General features: G+C 40.3%; 1 protein-coding gene across 10 annotated transcripts in view; it reads left to right on the top strand.

Moving 5' to 3' along the window:
- The window catches only part of EMB2735 (embryo defective 2735), a 96,457-nt gene extending 82,764 nt beyond the window's left edge, over nucleotides 1-13,693 (top strand). For 6 of the 10 annotated variants that reach the window (XM_087662022.1, XM_087662021.1, XM_087662020.1 and 3 more), the window contains exon 5: nucleotides 13,090-13,691. In XM_087662022.1, coding sequence (XP_087518148.1) covers nucleotides 13,090-13,283 — 194 coding nt within the window. In that variant the 3' untranslated portion in view covers nucleotides 13,284-13,691. Of the gene's footprint in view, nucleotides 1-13,089 lie in introns of all 10 variants that reach the window. The other 4 variants (XM_087662024.1, XM_087662023.1, XM_087662018.1 and 1 more) reach the window with 1 other exon arrangement.
- The last annotated feature ends 374 nt before the right edge of the window (nucleotides 13,694-14,067 follow it).

Below are 14,067 nucleotides of genomic sequence, written 5' to 3'. Positions count from 1 at the left end.
TCAATTTGAATCTCTCTTTTTGAAAGAATTCCTTCCTGAAAATGAAATGCAAAGAAATTGGGAAGATTGGGATTTTGTCAGACAAAAGGGAAGACCTTTGTTGACATATCTCGAGGAATATCGTGAGATAATCCTCAAATTGGAGGGAATAGATGAATTTCAAAAGACAAGAGGATTCATAAGGGGACTAGATAAGGCCTGTAAAAAGAAAGTGAAAAGGAGTTCACCTAAGACGCTTGAAGAGGCAATTAAATTTGCATTAATCAATGAAGATAATACACGTCCAGGTGCACTCACTAGTCTTATTGATACGGAGCCCAAGGCTAAGGAATTTGAAGCCTCAAAATTTGTAGGCAAATTTAAAAGAAAAATGTCATTCCTTAAGGGTGAGAAACAACCCTTTGAAAAGAAACAATATGTAAGGCCGAAGTTAAGCCAAGATTACTTTGATAAGGCTAAAAAAGAAAGGATGTGTTTCAATTGCCCATCCCCTAACCATGCTGCTTGGAATTGCCCTCAAAAGAAAAAGGGGGAAGATAAAGGAAAGGATAAGGACAAGGGCAAGGGAAAAGACAAGCAAATCCATGTAGTGCAGACCCTAGAATTAAAGGGGCATGAAAAGTATAAATCTTTAGATGCACAAGGATGTGCAACACAGGTGTTGTATGTCGGCTTCTATGTGGCAGCCTACTTTCGGGCCACATGATTTAGTTAGAGTGGATGGATTGATAGCTAGAATGAGGGTTACAAAAAAATTGAAACTTTCCCAACAAAAGAGTGGACATCAATATGTTGTTCGTATGATGCAAGGTCAGGACAATAAAATATGGGATACAATGGTATCCAGTTTGGAAATTGAGATCCAAGGATATAAAGATAAACTTGATTTCCAAATTATAAATATGGAAAGAGCTGATATTGCTTTAGGGAGGGAGTGGCTATGGGGATTGGAACCATCCTTAAAGCATAGTTATCATCATAATACACTAGAATTTGAAAGGGATGGTAAGACTTTTGTGATTCAAGGTGAACTTGAAGTATCTGATAACCCTTTGATGTGTTCCATTGAAGTGCAGAAGTTGATAAAGAAGGAAGCTTGTGAGGTATATATGTTATGGTTCCTTCCTGTACAAGACACTTTTACTTTTTGTAATATAAAGCAACAATTTTCTTATGTTTGTGAGTTGAATGTAAGTAATGAATTAAGTGGTTTGTTAGATGAATTTAAAGATGTGTTTTCTTTTGATTTACCAAGTGGCCTTCCACCAGATAGGGGTGATGTAAATTACCCAATTGACATAGATAGGGATACACACCCTATTTCTAAACCACCTTATAAGTTAAGTGAAACACATCACCAATAAGTCGAAAGACAAATTAAGGATTACATTGATAAAGGGTTTGTACAACCCAGCAATTCACCCTCGGCTTCGCCAATTTTATTGGTAAAGAAAAAAGATGGTTCTATGCGACTTTGTGTTGATTATAGAGCACTTAATAAAATAACAGTGAAGAATAAATTTCCTATGCCCAAAATGGAAGATCTTTTTGATCAATTACAAGGGGCAAAATTCTTCACAAAGATTGACTTAAGATCAGGCTATCACCAAGTAAGAATTAAGGCATAGGATGTTCCTAAGACAGCATTTCGTACTAGATATGGGCATTATGATTTTTTGGTGATGCCTTTTGGCCTCACTAATGCACCGACTACTTTTATGAAGCTGATGAATAGTGTATTACGGCCCTATCTAGGACACTTTGTAGTAGTCTTCTTGGATGATATCTTGATCTTTAGTAAATCAAGAGGAGAACATTTGGAACACTTATGATTAGTATTCCAATTGTTAAAAACACATTCCCTTTATGCGAAGAAAACTAAATGTGAATTCTTCGCACAAAAGGTCAAATATTTGGGGCATATTATCTCGAAAGAGGGAATCAAGATGGATCCAAAAAAAGTAAGGGCAATTATTGAATGGCCATCTCCAAGGAACCTGGAAGAGCTGCAGATCTTCCTAGGTTTATTTAGATTTCATCGTAGATTCATTCGAGATTATGCCAAAATAGTTGTTGCAATGATGGATCAACTTAAAGGGAAAGGGAAGAATTTTAATTGGGGAACAGACCAAAATGAAAGTTTTCAAAAACTTAAGATAGCTATTGCTACAGCTCCAATAGTATTAATTGTGGATCCCAATAAACCATTCGTGGTTGAGGCTGATACCAGTGATAGGGCAGTAGGTGCGATCTTATTACAAGAAGGTCGACCAGTTGCTTTTGAAAGCAAGAAATTAGACCGTGCAAAACAGAATTATTCTGTTTATGAGAGGGAGCTATATGCAATAGTACATGCAATGAAGAAATGGAGGCACTATATGTACAGTGCCAAACTTTTGATCTTGTCGGATCATGAAAGCATTAAGTGGCTTAATGACCAACCGGATCTACAAGGGGGTAAAGCCAGATGGGCTGAACTCCTCCAAGAGTTCGACTACGAAATAAGGTATAGAAAGGGAAAGTACAATATAGTAGCTGATGCACTCAGCAGAATGCCCATCATAAATGAATTGAGTTTTACTCAATTCACTTCCAATTTACTTGAATCCTTAAAAGGGAAATGCCAGGTTGATCCGGCATATTCCAACATATGGGAAGCAATAGAAAATGGAGATCCAAATGGAAGGGCCTCCACTGAGGAAGGAATATCTGAGGATGTTCAACAAGGAAATGGAGCATCAAGGGTTGCTCAAATGGGATTCAAGTGGAAGAATTTTACCATTGATAATGGTTATTTACTCTACAAGGGTAGGGTATGTGTCCCAAAAGATGAAGAAATAAGGCGCCAGATACTCTTTGAGTGTTATGATACCCCTAGTGCGGGACATCCAGGAGTTAATAAGACTTATAGTCTTATTAAAAGGCAGTTCTATTTGCATGGAATGAATAAGGACGCCATTGACTATGTGGTCAAATGTAATAAATCCCAGGTTAATAAAGTTGAAAGATTGAAAATGGGAGGACTTCTTCATCCATTAAAGATTGGTTCGGGAAAATGGGAGAGTATCTCCATGGACTTTATTGTCACATTACCCAGAACGCAGAGGGAGCATGACTCTGTGTTGGTGATTGTGGATAGGTTAACCAAAATGGCTAGGTTTATTCCAACTTCAACTGATGTTAAAACACCAGAATTGACTAGATTATTCATAGAGAACATAAACCGATTGTATTGCCTTCCAGCAAATACAGTTTCTGATCGAGATAGAAAATTTGATAGTTAATTTTAGCATGCTGTATTTAGGAAGTTGGATACTAAACTTAGAATGAGCACGGCGGAGCACCCGCAAACTGATGGGCAAATTGAAAGGGTTAACCAAATCCTTGAAGATATGCTCAGAGCATATGCAAGTAAAAGGCAAACTAATTGGGAAGAGTATCTACCGATAGCAGAGTTTGCATATAATAGTGCAAAGCACTCTTCCATTGGGTATAGTCCATTTATGTTGACGTATGGGTTTCAGCCCAGAGCTCCTAATGCAGTAGGTTTGCATAAGGAAAAGGTTGAAGCAACCAAGGACTTTTTGGAGGATATGAATAATATGTTGAAATTTGCTCAAGAAAATATTAAGAAAGCTCAAAATCGAGCAAGAGCTTATACAAATCCTCATTGAAGAGACATCTCCTTTGAGGAAGGAGAATTGGTCTATCTTAAGGTGCCTGAACAAACTAAAACCATGAAAACGGAATGATGTCCAAAGCTTTCGCCTAGGTATTGTGGTCCTTTCACAATACTTAAGAAGGTGGGGGAAAAGGCTTACAAGCTCCAACTACATGTTGGTGGTAAAACACATTCAGTTTTTCATGTAAGTAAGCTAAGAAAGAAGTTGGGCTAAGAAAGAAGTTGGGTAATATAGATAATCTAATGTTAAATGATAATACCGAGGAGCTATTAGATGACCAATCTAATCCACATGAATCAGAAAGAATTTTAAATGTTTGTAACAGACGGACAAGGAATACTATTTATCAAGAATATCTGGTCAAATGGAAAGATTGTTCGGAAGAAAGCTCAACGTGGGAGCGAGTAAGTACTTTAAGGAAAAGGTTTCCCAATTTACAGTTGGACCTTCCAAGTATCGTTTTTGAGGACGAAACTGATTCTTAAGGGGGAGGAAATGTTACATTTATGGTGTAATACTTTCGGGAACAAGTGCGAGAGAAGACCGTCCGAGGGCCTTAGGCACCCGAATGGGGTCAAGGGGAGCCTAGGAAGCGAGTGAGCGCAAAAATAGTATGACTCACTTTAAGGAGACGGCTGAGGGGAGAGACACGAGGAGTGAGAAGTCTAGCCAACACTTCTTAGACGTGGCTGGGAGAAGAAACAGAGAACAGTCTCTCGTGCTTTATGACAGAACTCCCGGGGGGGGGACACTTATGAGAAGTCTCCCGTATCTATTACGGATTGGCATGAAAAGTAACCGTACTTAATACGTGCACTTGGAGGTCATCAGTACTTTGTTACATTTATTGATGACTACTCTCAGTATACATGGGTGTATGGGCTGAAAACAAACTCTAATGTGTTCATGCATTTCAAATATCTTGTTGCAAAGCTTGAAGTTGAAACTGACTTAAAAGTGCAGACACTTTGCACAGATAGTGGGGAGAGTACATGTCTCGTGCTTTTGAGACATATTTGCTTGATCATGGCATTACGCATCAAGCCAGTGTTAGAATGACTCCTCAGCAAAATGGTGTTGCTGAAAGAAAGAATCGAACTCTTATGGAGATGACTCGTTGTATGCTAAAAAGCAAGGGGCTACCTCATAAATTTTGACTAGAATGCCTTCAGTGTGCAAATCATGTGTTGAATCGTGCACCCACTAAGGCACTGAAGAGATCACACCGTTCAAAGCTTGGCATGGCAAGAAACCCAAAGTAGACTACTTTTGGGTGTTTGGTTGCATAGTCTATGCACATGTTCCGAAAGAGCTTCGTGGGAAGCTTGATGACAAGGTTGTAAAATGCATATTCATTGGCTACATTTCAGAGAGCAAGGGCTATTGCTTGTATGACCTATGCATGAAGAAAGTCTTTGTCAGTAGGGATGTCCTATTTGCCGAAAATGCTGCATTTTCACATGATTAGTTTCAAATGCCAGCCACCCATGACATTGGTGATGTCTTTGAGGGTCTTTTGCACTTACTTTGGAGTCTGTGCCTGATGTAAATGGTAGGACAGACTTAATACAATAAGCTATTGCTGCACCATATGCTCCCGAACAACAGGGTATCGATGATGGTTTGCCACATGCAGTGGAAGAAGTAGTAGAGCATGAAAGGGTTGCTGTAAATGCAGCCAAAACAGTCCCAAGGTGGCTGTTATAGACTCTCTAGGAGAGTAAAATGGATGCTCCTATACCTCAACGCACTAGAAGGGCTGCTAGAAATGCAGCAAATGATGCAGCGGGGGACACATTTGAATGATTTTACAGAAGTAGATGATTGTGATGAGCATGTGTTTATGAGATCACTATTGGATGATGATGAGCCTACTTCCTTGGATAAAGCTCAGCAAGATGTACATTGGATGCAGGCCATGCAGGATGAGTTAGACTTTATTGCCACTAACTCTACATGGGATCTTGTGGATTTACCACCTGGCAAGAAGGCCATTGGCACAAAATGGGTTTTTAAACCCTAAACGCAAGGCTGATGGTACAATTGACAGGTACAAAGCACGGTTGGTAGCAAAAGGCTATGCATAGAAGAAGGATATAGATTATGAAGAAACTTTTGCTCCTACATGCCGTATGAGTACGGTGAGACATGTGATTGCTATAGTTGCAAATTATGGTTGGAAAGTACATCAGTTGGACATTAAGACAACATTCTTGAATGGGGATTTGCATGAGGATGTTTGTGTCACAACCTCCAGGGTTTGTGGTTAAAGGGAAAGAGCACATGGTATGCAAGCTTCATAAAGCTCTTTATGGTCTTAAACAGGCTCCTTGTGCATGGTACTCCAAAATTGATGTTTATTTGGCTAGCAAAGGGTTCAAAAATAGTCCAATTGCTCCCACTCTATACATTAAGAATTGGGAGGGGGGACTTGCTGATTATCATTTTTTATGTAGATGATATGTTGCTCATTGGACCTACATAAGAAAAAATTGCAGATTTTAAGGGTGAATTAAAACATGCATTTGCTATGTCAGATATGGGCTGCCTACACTATTATTTGGGGATTTAATTCACCCAAAATCAGCAAGGTATCATCATGTCACAGTCACAAAGCTATTACATAGGTTTAGCATGCAAGATTGCAAACCTATGTGCACTCCTATGGAGCCAGGCTTAAACTATCTATGCATCATAGTGAAGAGATGTTTGATGTTGCAATTTACAGCCAGACTGTTGGTTGTCTTGTTTATCTTTGCAACACATGCCTTGACATTCAGTATGCAGTATCTCAGGTGAGCAGGTATATACATAGTCCACGGATCATACATTGGGATCTTCAGATATTTGCAAGGTACTCAATCACATGCATTATTATTTCCTAGAGGGGGAGGTTTGCACTTACAGGCTTACAATGATTCAGATTGGACTGGTGATGTAGACACTAGGCAGTCTACTAGTGGACATTGTTTCATGGCTAAGCAAGAAATAGCCTACAGTGGCTACCTCGTCTTGTGAGGTTGAGTAAAGGGCAGCCTTCATGGCAATAGTGGAATGTGTATGGTTGCGCAGATTGTTGGCTAATCTACATTTACCATTGGAGGGTTCCACACCCATTCTTATTGATAGTCAAAGTGCTATTGAAGTAGCACGAAATTCTATGTTTCATGCTCTCACCAAACATGTAGAGGTGCATTACCATTATGTCAGAGAGAGGTGCTATGTAGGAGAGATCAACTTGATGTATGTACCCGTACAAAAAAATGTTGCATATATTTTCACCAAGGCACTACCAGGCGAGAAGTTTGAGGCTTTTGAAAGTCGTTAAACTTATTACCTTTTGGTGATTGATGATCCTTGTACTTCATCACATTGGCACTCCAAGGGGGTATTAGAATTTGCCGATTCTATGGGTAACGCCCAATGTAATTTGTGTGGTGTGGACACTTATTAAAGTATCAATGTAAGGTTTGTACACCTAGTGTCTTAGAAACTTAAAGTAGTGACACTAGGCTCTAGAGTAAAATAAACCTAACTCTAGTTAGTTGGTGGAAGACTGGTTAGGTCAACCCTGGACCTAAACATAAGTTGTACTTTCACTCTATCTTTCATTCTAGCAAGTACACTCTTTTCTTTTTGCTTCAACTCACTCTCTTATTGTTATTGTCTCTCCTCTCTCTAAAGCTTAGAAATGCAAATTAACTTACAATCTTGGACAGTGGACACCCTGTTGAGTCCAAAACTGACTCCTTGTTCGGTATTTGTTTAACTTAATTGAAGAAGAAGTTCATGTACAATGGGATTTTCCCAATTCCTCTCAGTATTTCAACTGCGCTTACTATCCAAAATGACCGGCAAGTCTTCAATTTGATTTGTCCCTTCATTCGAATTGTCAATTGGCCTTCAATCGCTTTGGTGGAGATGAAAAATGCCCCGAATTCATTGGTTTGTTGGTCCCTCCACTTGAATTTGATTGAAAATAGCTTCAATCTTGTTGAATCCATATCTTGGAGCTTCCAATTTTCGGCACGCTTCTCGAGGGTATTGCTAAATCCTAAATTTTGCTATAGATTAGGGTTTACATTAGAGAAATTTGAAATTTATCAGCCTCTAGTGATCTCAATCTTGTAATCTTCGGAGCAAGGCTGGGAGATGAGAGAGAATGTTGAGGAGAGAGAAAATTCAGACTTTCTTTGTGAAGAATTGAAGAAAATCAGTCATTTATTGTTGCTACCCTGTCTCAACAGCCTGTAGATGCAAAGAATTGAAGAAAATCAATTATTTACTATTGTTCCCCTGTCTCAATAGCTTGTAGATATTGTCACCTGTTGTTGTTTGGTCTTCTCCTGTCCTTAGCTATCTCAAAAGGTCCTCCAATGGCTGCAAATTAGACCAATAGCACATCCTCCCCCTCTTGCAGGTTGAATACACTAAAATCTCTCTTTTCAACCTTTGAAGACGTTTTTCAATCTTGCATGGGCATTTTTGACAAGTGGCAACCTTCCCAAATGGTTTTTTTAGTATTATCCATAATTAAAGATTAGTTTTTAGTCTTTAAATACTGAAAATTAATCTAACAATTATTTCAATGCCTAAAAAAATAATTCAACTGGCTAGTAATTAAATTGGCCAGGCAACTTTCATTCTCAAGTGTCTTTGCATCATCTTTGACCATTAGATTGGCGTTAGGTATCATTAAATGTCACTTCTCTAGTGTCACCAATTGACACTTATGGCCAAATGAATGACCTAGGTCAACAATTGGCACTAGATATCACCAAGTATACATACGGCATAACTTATAGTAACTTTTGTCTTTAACATCTTATGATTTTCTCAAGTCTCGGACTCGTAAATTTACTCTAATCCCAGTTATACCTCACATGTACAACATTTACTTAACCGTGTGATTAAAAATTAATCCATATGTTAAGTGAGGTTTCAAAAATACATGTCCTCATGACAGTCGTGATTTCCTTGGGTCTCGGACTTGTAAATTGACTCAAACTCCAATTATACCTCACATACGCAACATTTACTTAACCATGTGACGGGGTTGTTATGAGGACATGTATTTTTATAACCTCACTTAACATGTGGATTACTTTTTAATCACATTGTTAAGTAAATGTTACATATCTAAGGTGTAACTGGGACTAGAGTAAATTTACGAGCCGGGGACTTCAGAAAATCACAGGATCTTAAAGGTAAAACTTGTAATAAGTTATACTGCATAGATACTTGGTAGTATCTGATGCCAGTTGTTGGCCTAGGTCATTCATTTGGCCATAAGTGTCAATTGGTCACCATGAATGAGAGAGTCTGATACCAATACACAGTCTCATTCATGCAGTTGCAGATTCCAGGGTAGAGATCGCGGGCAGATTGCAGCAGATTTCAAGGTGTCCAACAGGGAGACATTGTTGAGGTCGACATATGGAAACATATGGAGTGCGCCTGTCTATATATTCGCATTCTTTTGTATTTAGCATACTTTACACAGCAGATCTTGTTCTTCGCTCTCTTTCTCTTATCTCCCTGTTTATCCCACTCCCTCAGTCTTGGTCCCACGCTTCCATACCGTTGCACTTTGACATGGTATCAGAGCAGTGAAGATGGACTGACTGGGTGAAGAACCCTTTTGAAGAGGAGATTTTAGCGTGACACAAGGCTATGTTTCCAGCATTCGAGGGCAAGCGAGAGGGCTACGCATTGGAATAAGGTTGAAGCGAGCGTGGGCGTGCGAGAAAGGAGCAAAGTTGGTGAAGTTGCTATTGTTCCAAGAGAAGGAAGGCTAAGTTATTGGCCTTCAAGTGGAGGATTTACCTTTTTGTCGCCTTCAGCAGGTAACGAAGAAGCGGGATGAGCAAACCCTAGTCCTAGTAGGCTATATTTTCACAGTTAGAGGGGGTTGTTCTTGTGTTTTATGCAGGCATTGTAGGTGAATGTCTTCTGAGGTCGAGACGGAGTTTCAGGTGATCATGGCCGCCTACCAACTCTTTCATCATATCAAAAGCTCGATGGCGAGAACTACCGCATCTGGCGGGTCATGATGCTTGCCATTTTGGAGCCCTATGATTTAGCGGAGCTTGTTACGGAGGCTCTCCATCGTCCTTTTTTGGGAGATGAGTCCAGACTCTCTTTCAATAATAAGGTGGAGCTAACAAAGGCTCACGCACATTGGGATAAACTCAATGCTCGCATTCACTTGTTTTTATTTCTCTCATGTACTATAGTTATTCTCTCTCATATTGAGCATTTGACAGTGGCGTAGGAGATATGGCTGGGGGCTTGGATCAGATATATAATTAGATAACCGTTATGAAGCGGGTTTCTTTGGAAGTGCAGATGCGGACCATGAGTATCAACAAGTCATCATCCATGCGAGAGCATATCAACAAGTTGAGGTAGCTCCAGATGTAGGTTCAAAACTTAGGGCAAGTGATTACTTCTGAAGACATGGGGATAACTCTCCTTTCACAATTACTGCCTTGCTTTGGTGGATTTTATTTCGCCTTGATTGCTTTAGGGCAGTCTGAGACTCTTCGGTAGGAAGAGTTGGTTCCTATGGTCTTGGACCAAGAGGAGCAACTGAAAGGAACCAATGCTTCAAAATCTGAGGCCTTGGTTGGTCAATCCTCTCAGAAGAAGGGGAAGGACCAAAAGAAGAAGAAGGAGGACAAATCTAAGAAGGACAAAGATAAGGAATCTACTTGTCTCATTTGTGGCAAAATAGGTCATTGGAAGAAGGATTGCTCTAAGGAGGAGAAATCTTCAAAGGATTCCGGAGCGGTGGCTGCTCCCTCATCAGCTACTTTCCTTCATTTGGAGGTGGTTGAGGATTCACCCCTGATAGCTTTTGATGTTGTGTTGACGGCCCTATACACTCGGGAGTGGATTGTTGTTAGTGGTACCTCCTAATCGTTCCCCTACTTCGGTTGTTGGTATGACTCCTTATGAGGCGTACTTTGGATCAAAGCTAGATGTTTCTTATTTTAGGGTTTTTGGGTGTGATGCCTATGTTCACATCTCGAAGACACAACGTGACAAATTTGAAGCGGCTTCCAAAAGACAGGTGTTTGAGGGCTATAGCTCGCAGTCTCAAGGCTGCCGTTTGTATGATCTTGTTAAGCGGGATGTCTCCACAAGTCATGACATTCGGTTCGTGGAGGTTCTAACCCTAGAGGGGGGTGATGACCACCCTGTTCTTGGAGATTGCGGTGATAGCTTGGCCCCAACAACTGTTCCTTTGGAGCTTGTGTCTCTTGAGGACTTTTCTTTGGATGAAGAGCCTAGTTCCTAGCCATTGAATTCACCGATTGCTCCTCCCCTGTCTGTGGACCTTCCAAAAACTTAGCAGATGGAGAGTGACGCAGCGAGATCCGACCTCCTCGTTGGGCCCGTTATGGATTGCAAAGGTCATGGAGGCACCAGGCACATTCTATAGAGCTTGTTTGCTCTACTTATTGTTTGATGTCGCGTGTTATGCAGTATAGAGAGTCTACCTCCGTGAAGGAGGCTTTACAGTCTGACCATTGGCAGAAAGCAATGGAAGCCGTGTTGGAGGCTATTGAGAGGAATGGCACTTGGCCCCTTGTTCCACGTCCCTCTTATAAGAAGGTGATTGGTGTCAAATGGGTCTTCAAGACCAAGTACCATAGTGATGGCTCTTTGGACAAGCACAAGGCCCACCTTGTTGCTAAAGGTTTTACTCAATGCTTAGGCATTGATTTCCATGATACTTTTGCCCCCATTGCTTGTATGGCCATGATCCGTGCTGTTTTTGCCTTGGCTGCTCATAGAAGATGGCCCGTCTTTCAGTTGGATGTGAAGTCGGCCTTCTTGAATCAGCCAGATTTGCAGCACAGTCGGCTGCATTTAATGCAGCCAACCTGACAGTTTTTTGGCATTTTTCGTAGGCTATGAATAGCTTGACACCAGCACACTCTCATTCATGCAGTTGTAGATTCCAAGGCAAAGATCGGGTAGATTGCAGCAGACTTCGAGTTGTCCAGCAGGGAGACATTGTCGAGGTCGAGATACGCAGACATACGGGCTACGCCCTTGTGCATATCTGCATTCCTTTGTATTCAGTATACTTTATACAACAGATCTTGTTCTTTTGTCTCTTTCTCTCTTTCCCTTCTCTCCGTGTTCACTCTACTCTCTCAGCCTTGGTCCCACACTTCCGTACAGCTGCACTTTAACACGTCTGCCCCTAACAGTCATTGCATGAGAAGTACGGGCTGCATCCACATTCTTTCTGTTTATCTCCTCTGTGAGTAAAGCACCTTCAACATCTTGGAGTTTCAAACCATCCTTAGGCATATTAGCACACATGGTAGTATGAAAAGTGTCCCATAACTCAAGAGGTGTCACAAGCAAGAACAAGGGAGGAAGATTATCCTTAAACTTAATGCCATGTGAAGTCATACAAATTGAAATTGAAGTCTGATCTCCAATGTCTCAACCTTTCCCAAAGAAAGGTATCAATCTTATTGATCCAAGCACTAGGAGCTTGTTTAAGGTTATAGAGAGCCTTCTTAAGTTTGTATATGTGTCCATCTGATCGAGAAAACCCTGGAAGCTGCTCAACATAGATTTCCTCCTGCAAGTCACTGTTCAAATACAGACTTCACATCCAATTGATAGGCCTACCATCTCATATGGCTAGCAAGTGCAATAATAGTTGCCATCCTTGTGGTATGGGTGAAGTATTGTCAAAATGAATACTGGGTTTTTTTAGCAAACCCCTTAGCCACCAATTTGGCCTTGTGTTTGTCCGACGTGCCATTGCTATGGCATTTGTGGTACTACTGATCAATAGTCAGTGAGATGATGAGTTTTATTTGCAAAAACACTAATCACGTAAGTCAGCCAATTGATTAGTGACGAGTCATTGTGTTCTATCTCGAAAACTTGATGGCACTGTGAAATCTTGACCACCTTGTTACTTGGTAACCATGAGTTCAGATTATGTTTTGGCATTAGTTTTGTATCACCAAACCTTGATGACTTTACAAAATCTTGACCAACTCTTAACTTCGTACCATTCATTAACAGTGAGTTTGATGACATTCTTTGAATTAGTTAAGAACCTAATAGTTCTTGGACTTGCTTATAAGTCAGCAGCAATTTATTATTCACTCGCTCAATCTTTTACAATTGTTTTATTCTGATACTGTTTCCTAGTGTGTGTAATTCTCGATATAAATTATAGAAACTCTTTTTTTACTTGTCTCTCTGGTTGGCTCTGTTCATTCTTGTGTAGAATGTATCAGTTATGCTATCTTCTCACAGTCTAACTGGTTATTTGTGCAGCTATGGTAGCTAGGGCACTGTTCATTCTTGTGTAGAATGTATCTGTTATGCTATCTTCTCACAGTCTAACTGGTTATTTATGCAGCTATGGCAGCTAGGGCAGGATCAGAGCATATTAGACCTGCATTACAACGAATATACATGACAAAAGCATCTACATACAGAGATGCACTGAAAAGCTTTGTTCAGGGATACCAAGAAGGACTTGCCGAAGTGCTTAAGTCAGCAAGTGCTGCAACGGGGGCTTCCTCTTCCAAAAATGAAAAATCCCAGTTTTAGGTGTTAGCTGGGTCTTAACAGCAGCAGCTTTCTATGGTATGACAAGTGCATATTTAAATGCTATGTGAAGGGAAAGGTGGCTGTGGTGAACGTCGAAATTAAGCAGTATTTGCTTACATACATTGCGAACCTTGGTTTAATTTAGATAAGGACATTTGAAACTATAGCATTTGATATGTCCATTAGTCTTTTCATCCTTCACATGCTACATGGAGCATTATTTTGAGATTTGTACTCTTACTTGTTTGCCATGTCCACATGTGCTAGTGCAACCTTGGTAGTTGTGCTCCCTTGGTTACTCAATGCATTGCACATCTCAGGCTTTTTGCTTTTTACAAGCATGCAAGACAAATCCCAAGCTAGGCATCATTTTTTTCCCTTATTTATGACCGATTAGATTCCTTATGGTTTGACCTGTTTCAGAAGAAGTCAATGAGTTTGCTCAATTTTGGGCTGTTACAAATGACTCCCTTAATGTCATCATCATGACATTCTCCTCTTTCATTGTGGTCATTTGTTGTTTGTAATCTCTGGCCCCCAAGCTCCTCTCTACTTTCATCCTCATCATCAAATCTCCATCCTCTTACTGCTCAGTGGCATCCTCACTATCATGCTATGTTGCACTTGTGTAGGGGCTTTAGTTTGTTGTCATTAGCATTGTATACAGTCTTGTTTCATTTAGGAGTACATACGTTTTGTGTGTCAGTCTTTGTGTTCTCTCTTCCTCTCCATTGCATTATTTTTGCATGCACACTCACACCTAGGACTTTCTAACCCCCTCCAT

The sequence above is a fragment of the Lygodium microphyllum genome, chromosome 21 (genome assembly GCF_053477565.2).
Source record: "Lygodium microphyllum isolate KBCC chromosome 21, Lygodium_microphyllum_v1.1.10, whole genome shotgun sequence".
In the NCBI taxonomy this organism is placed as follows: Eukaryota; Viridiplantae; Streptophyta; class Polypodiopsida; order Schizaeales; family Lygodiaceae; genus Lygodium; species Lygodium microphyllum.
The sequence above is the reverse complement of the archived record's forward strand: the minus strand, read 5'-3'. Positions and strand labels throughout refer to the sequence as shown.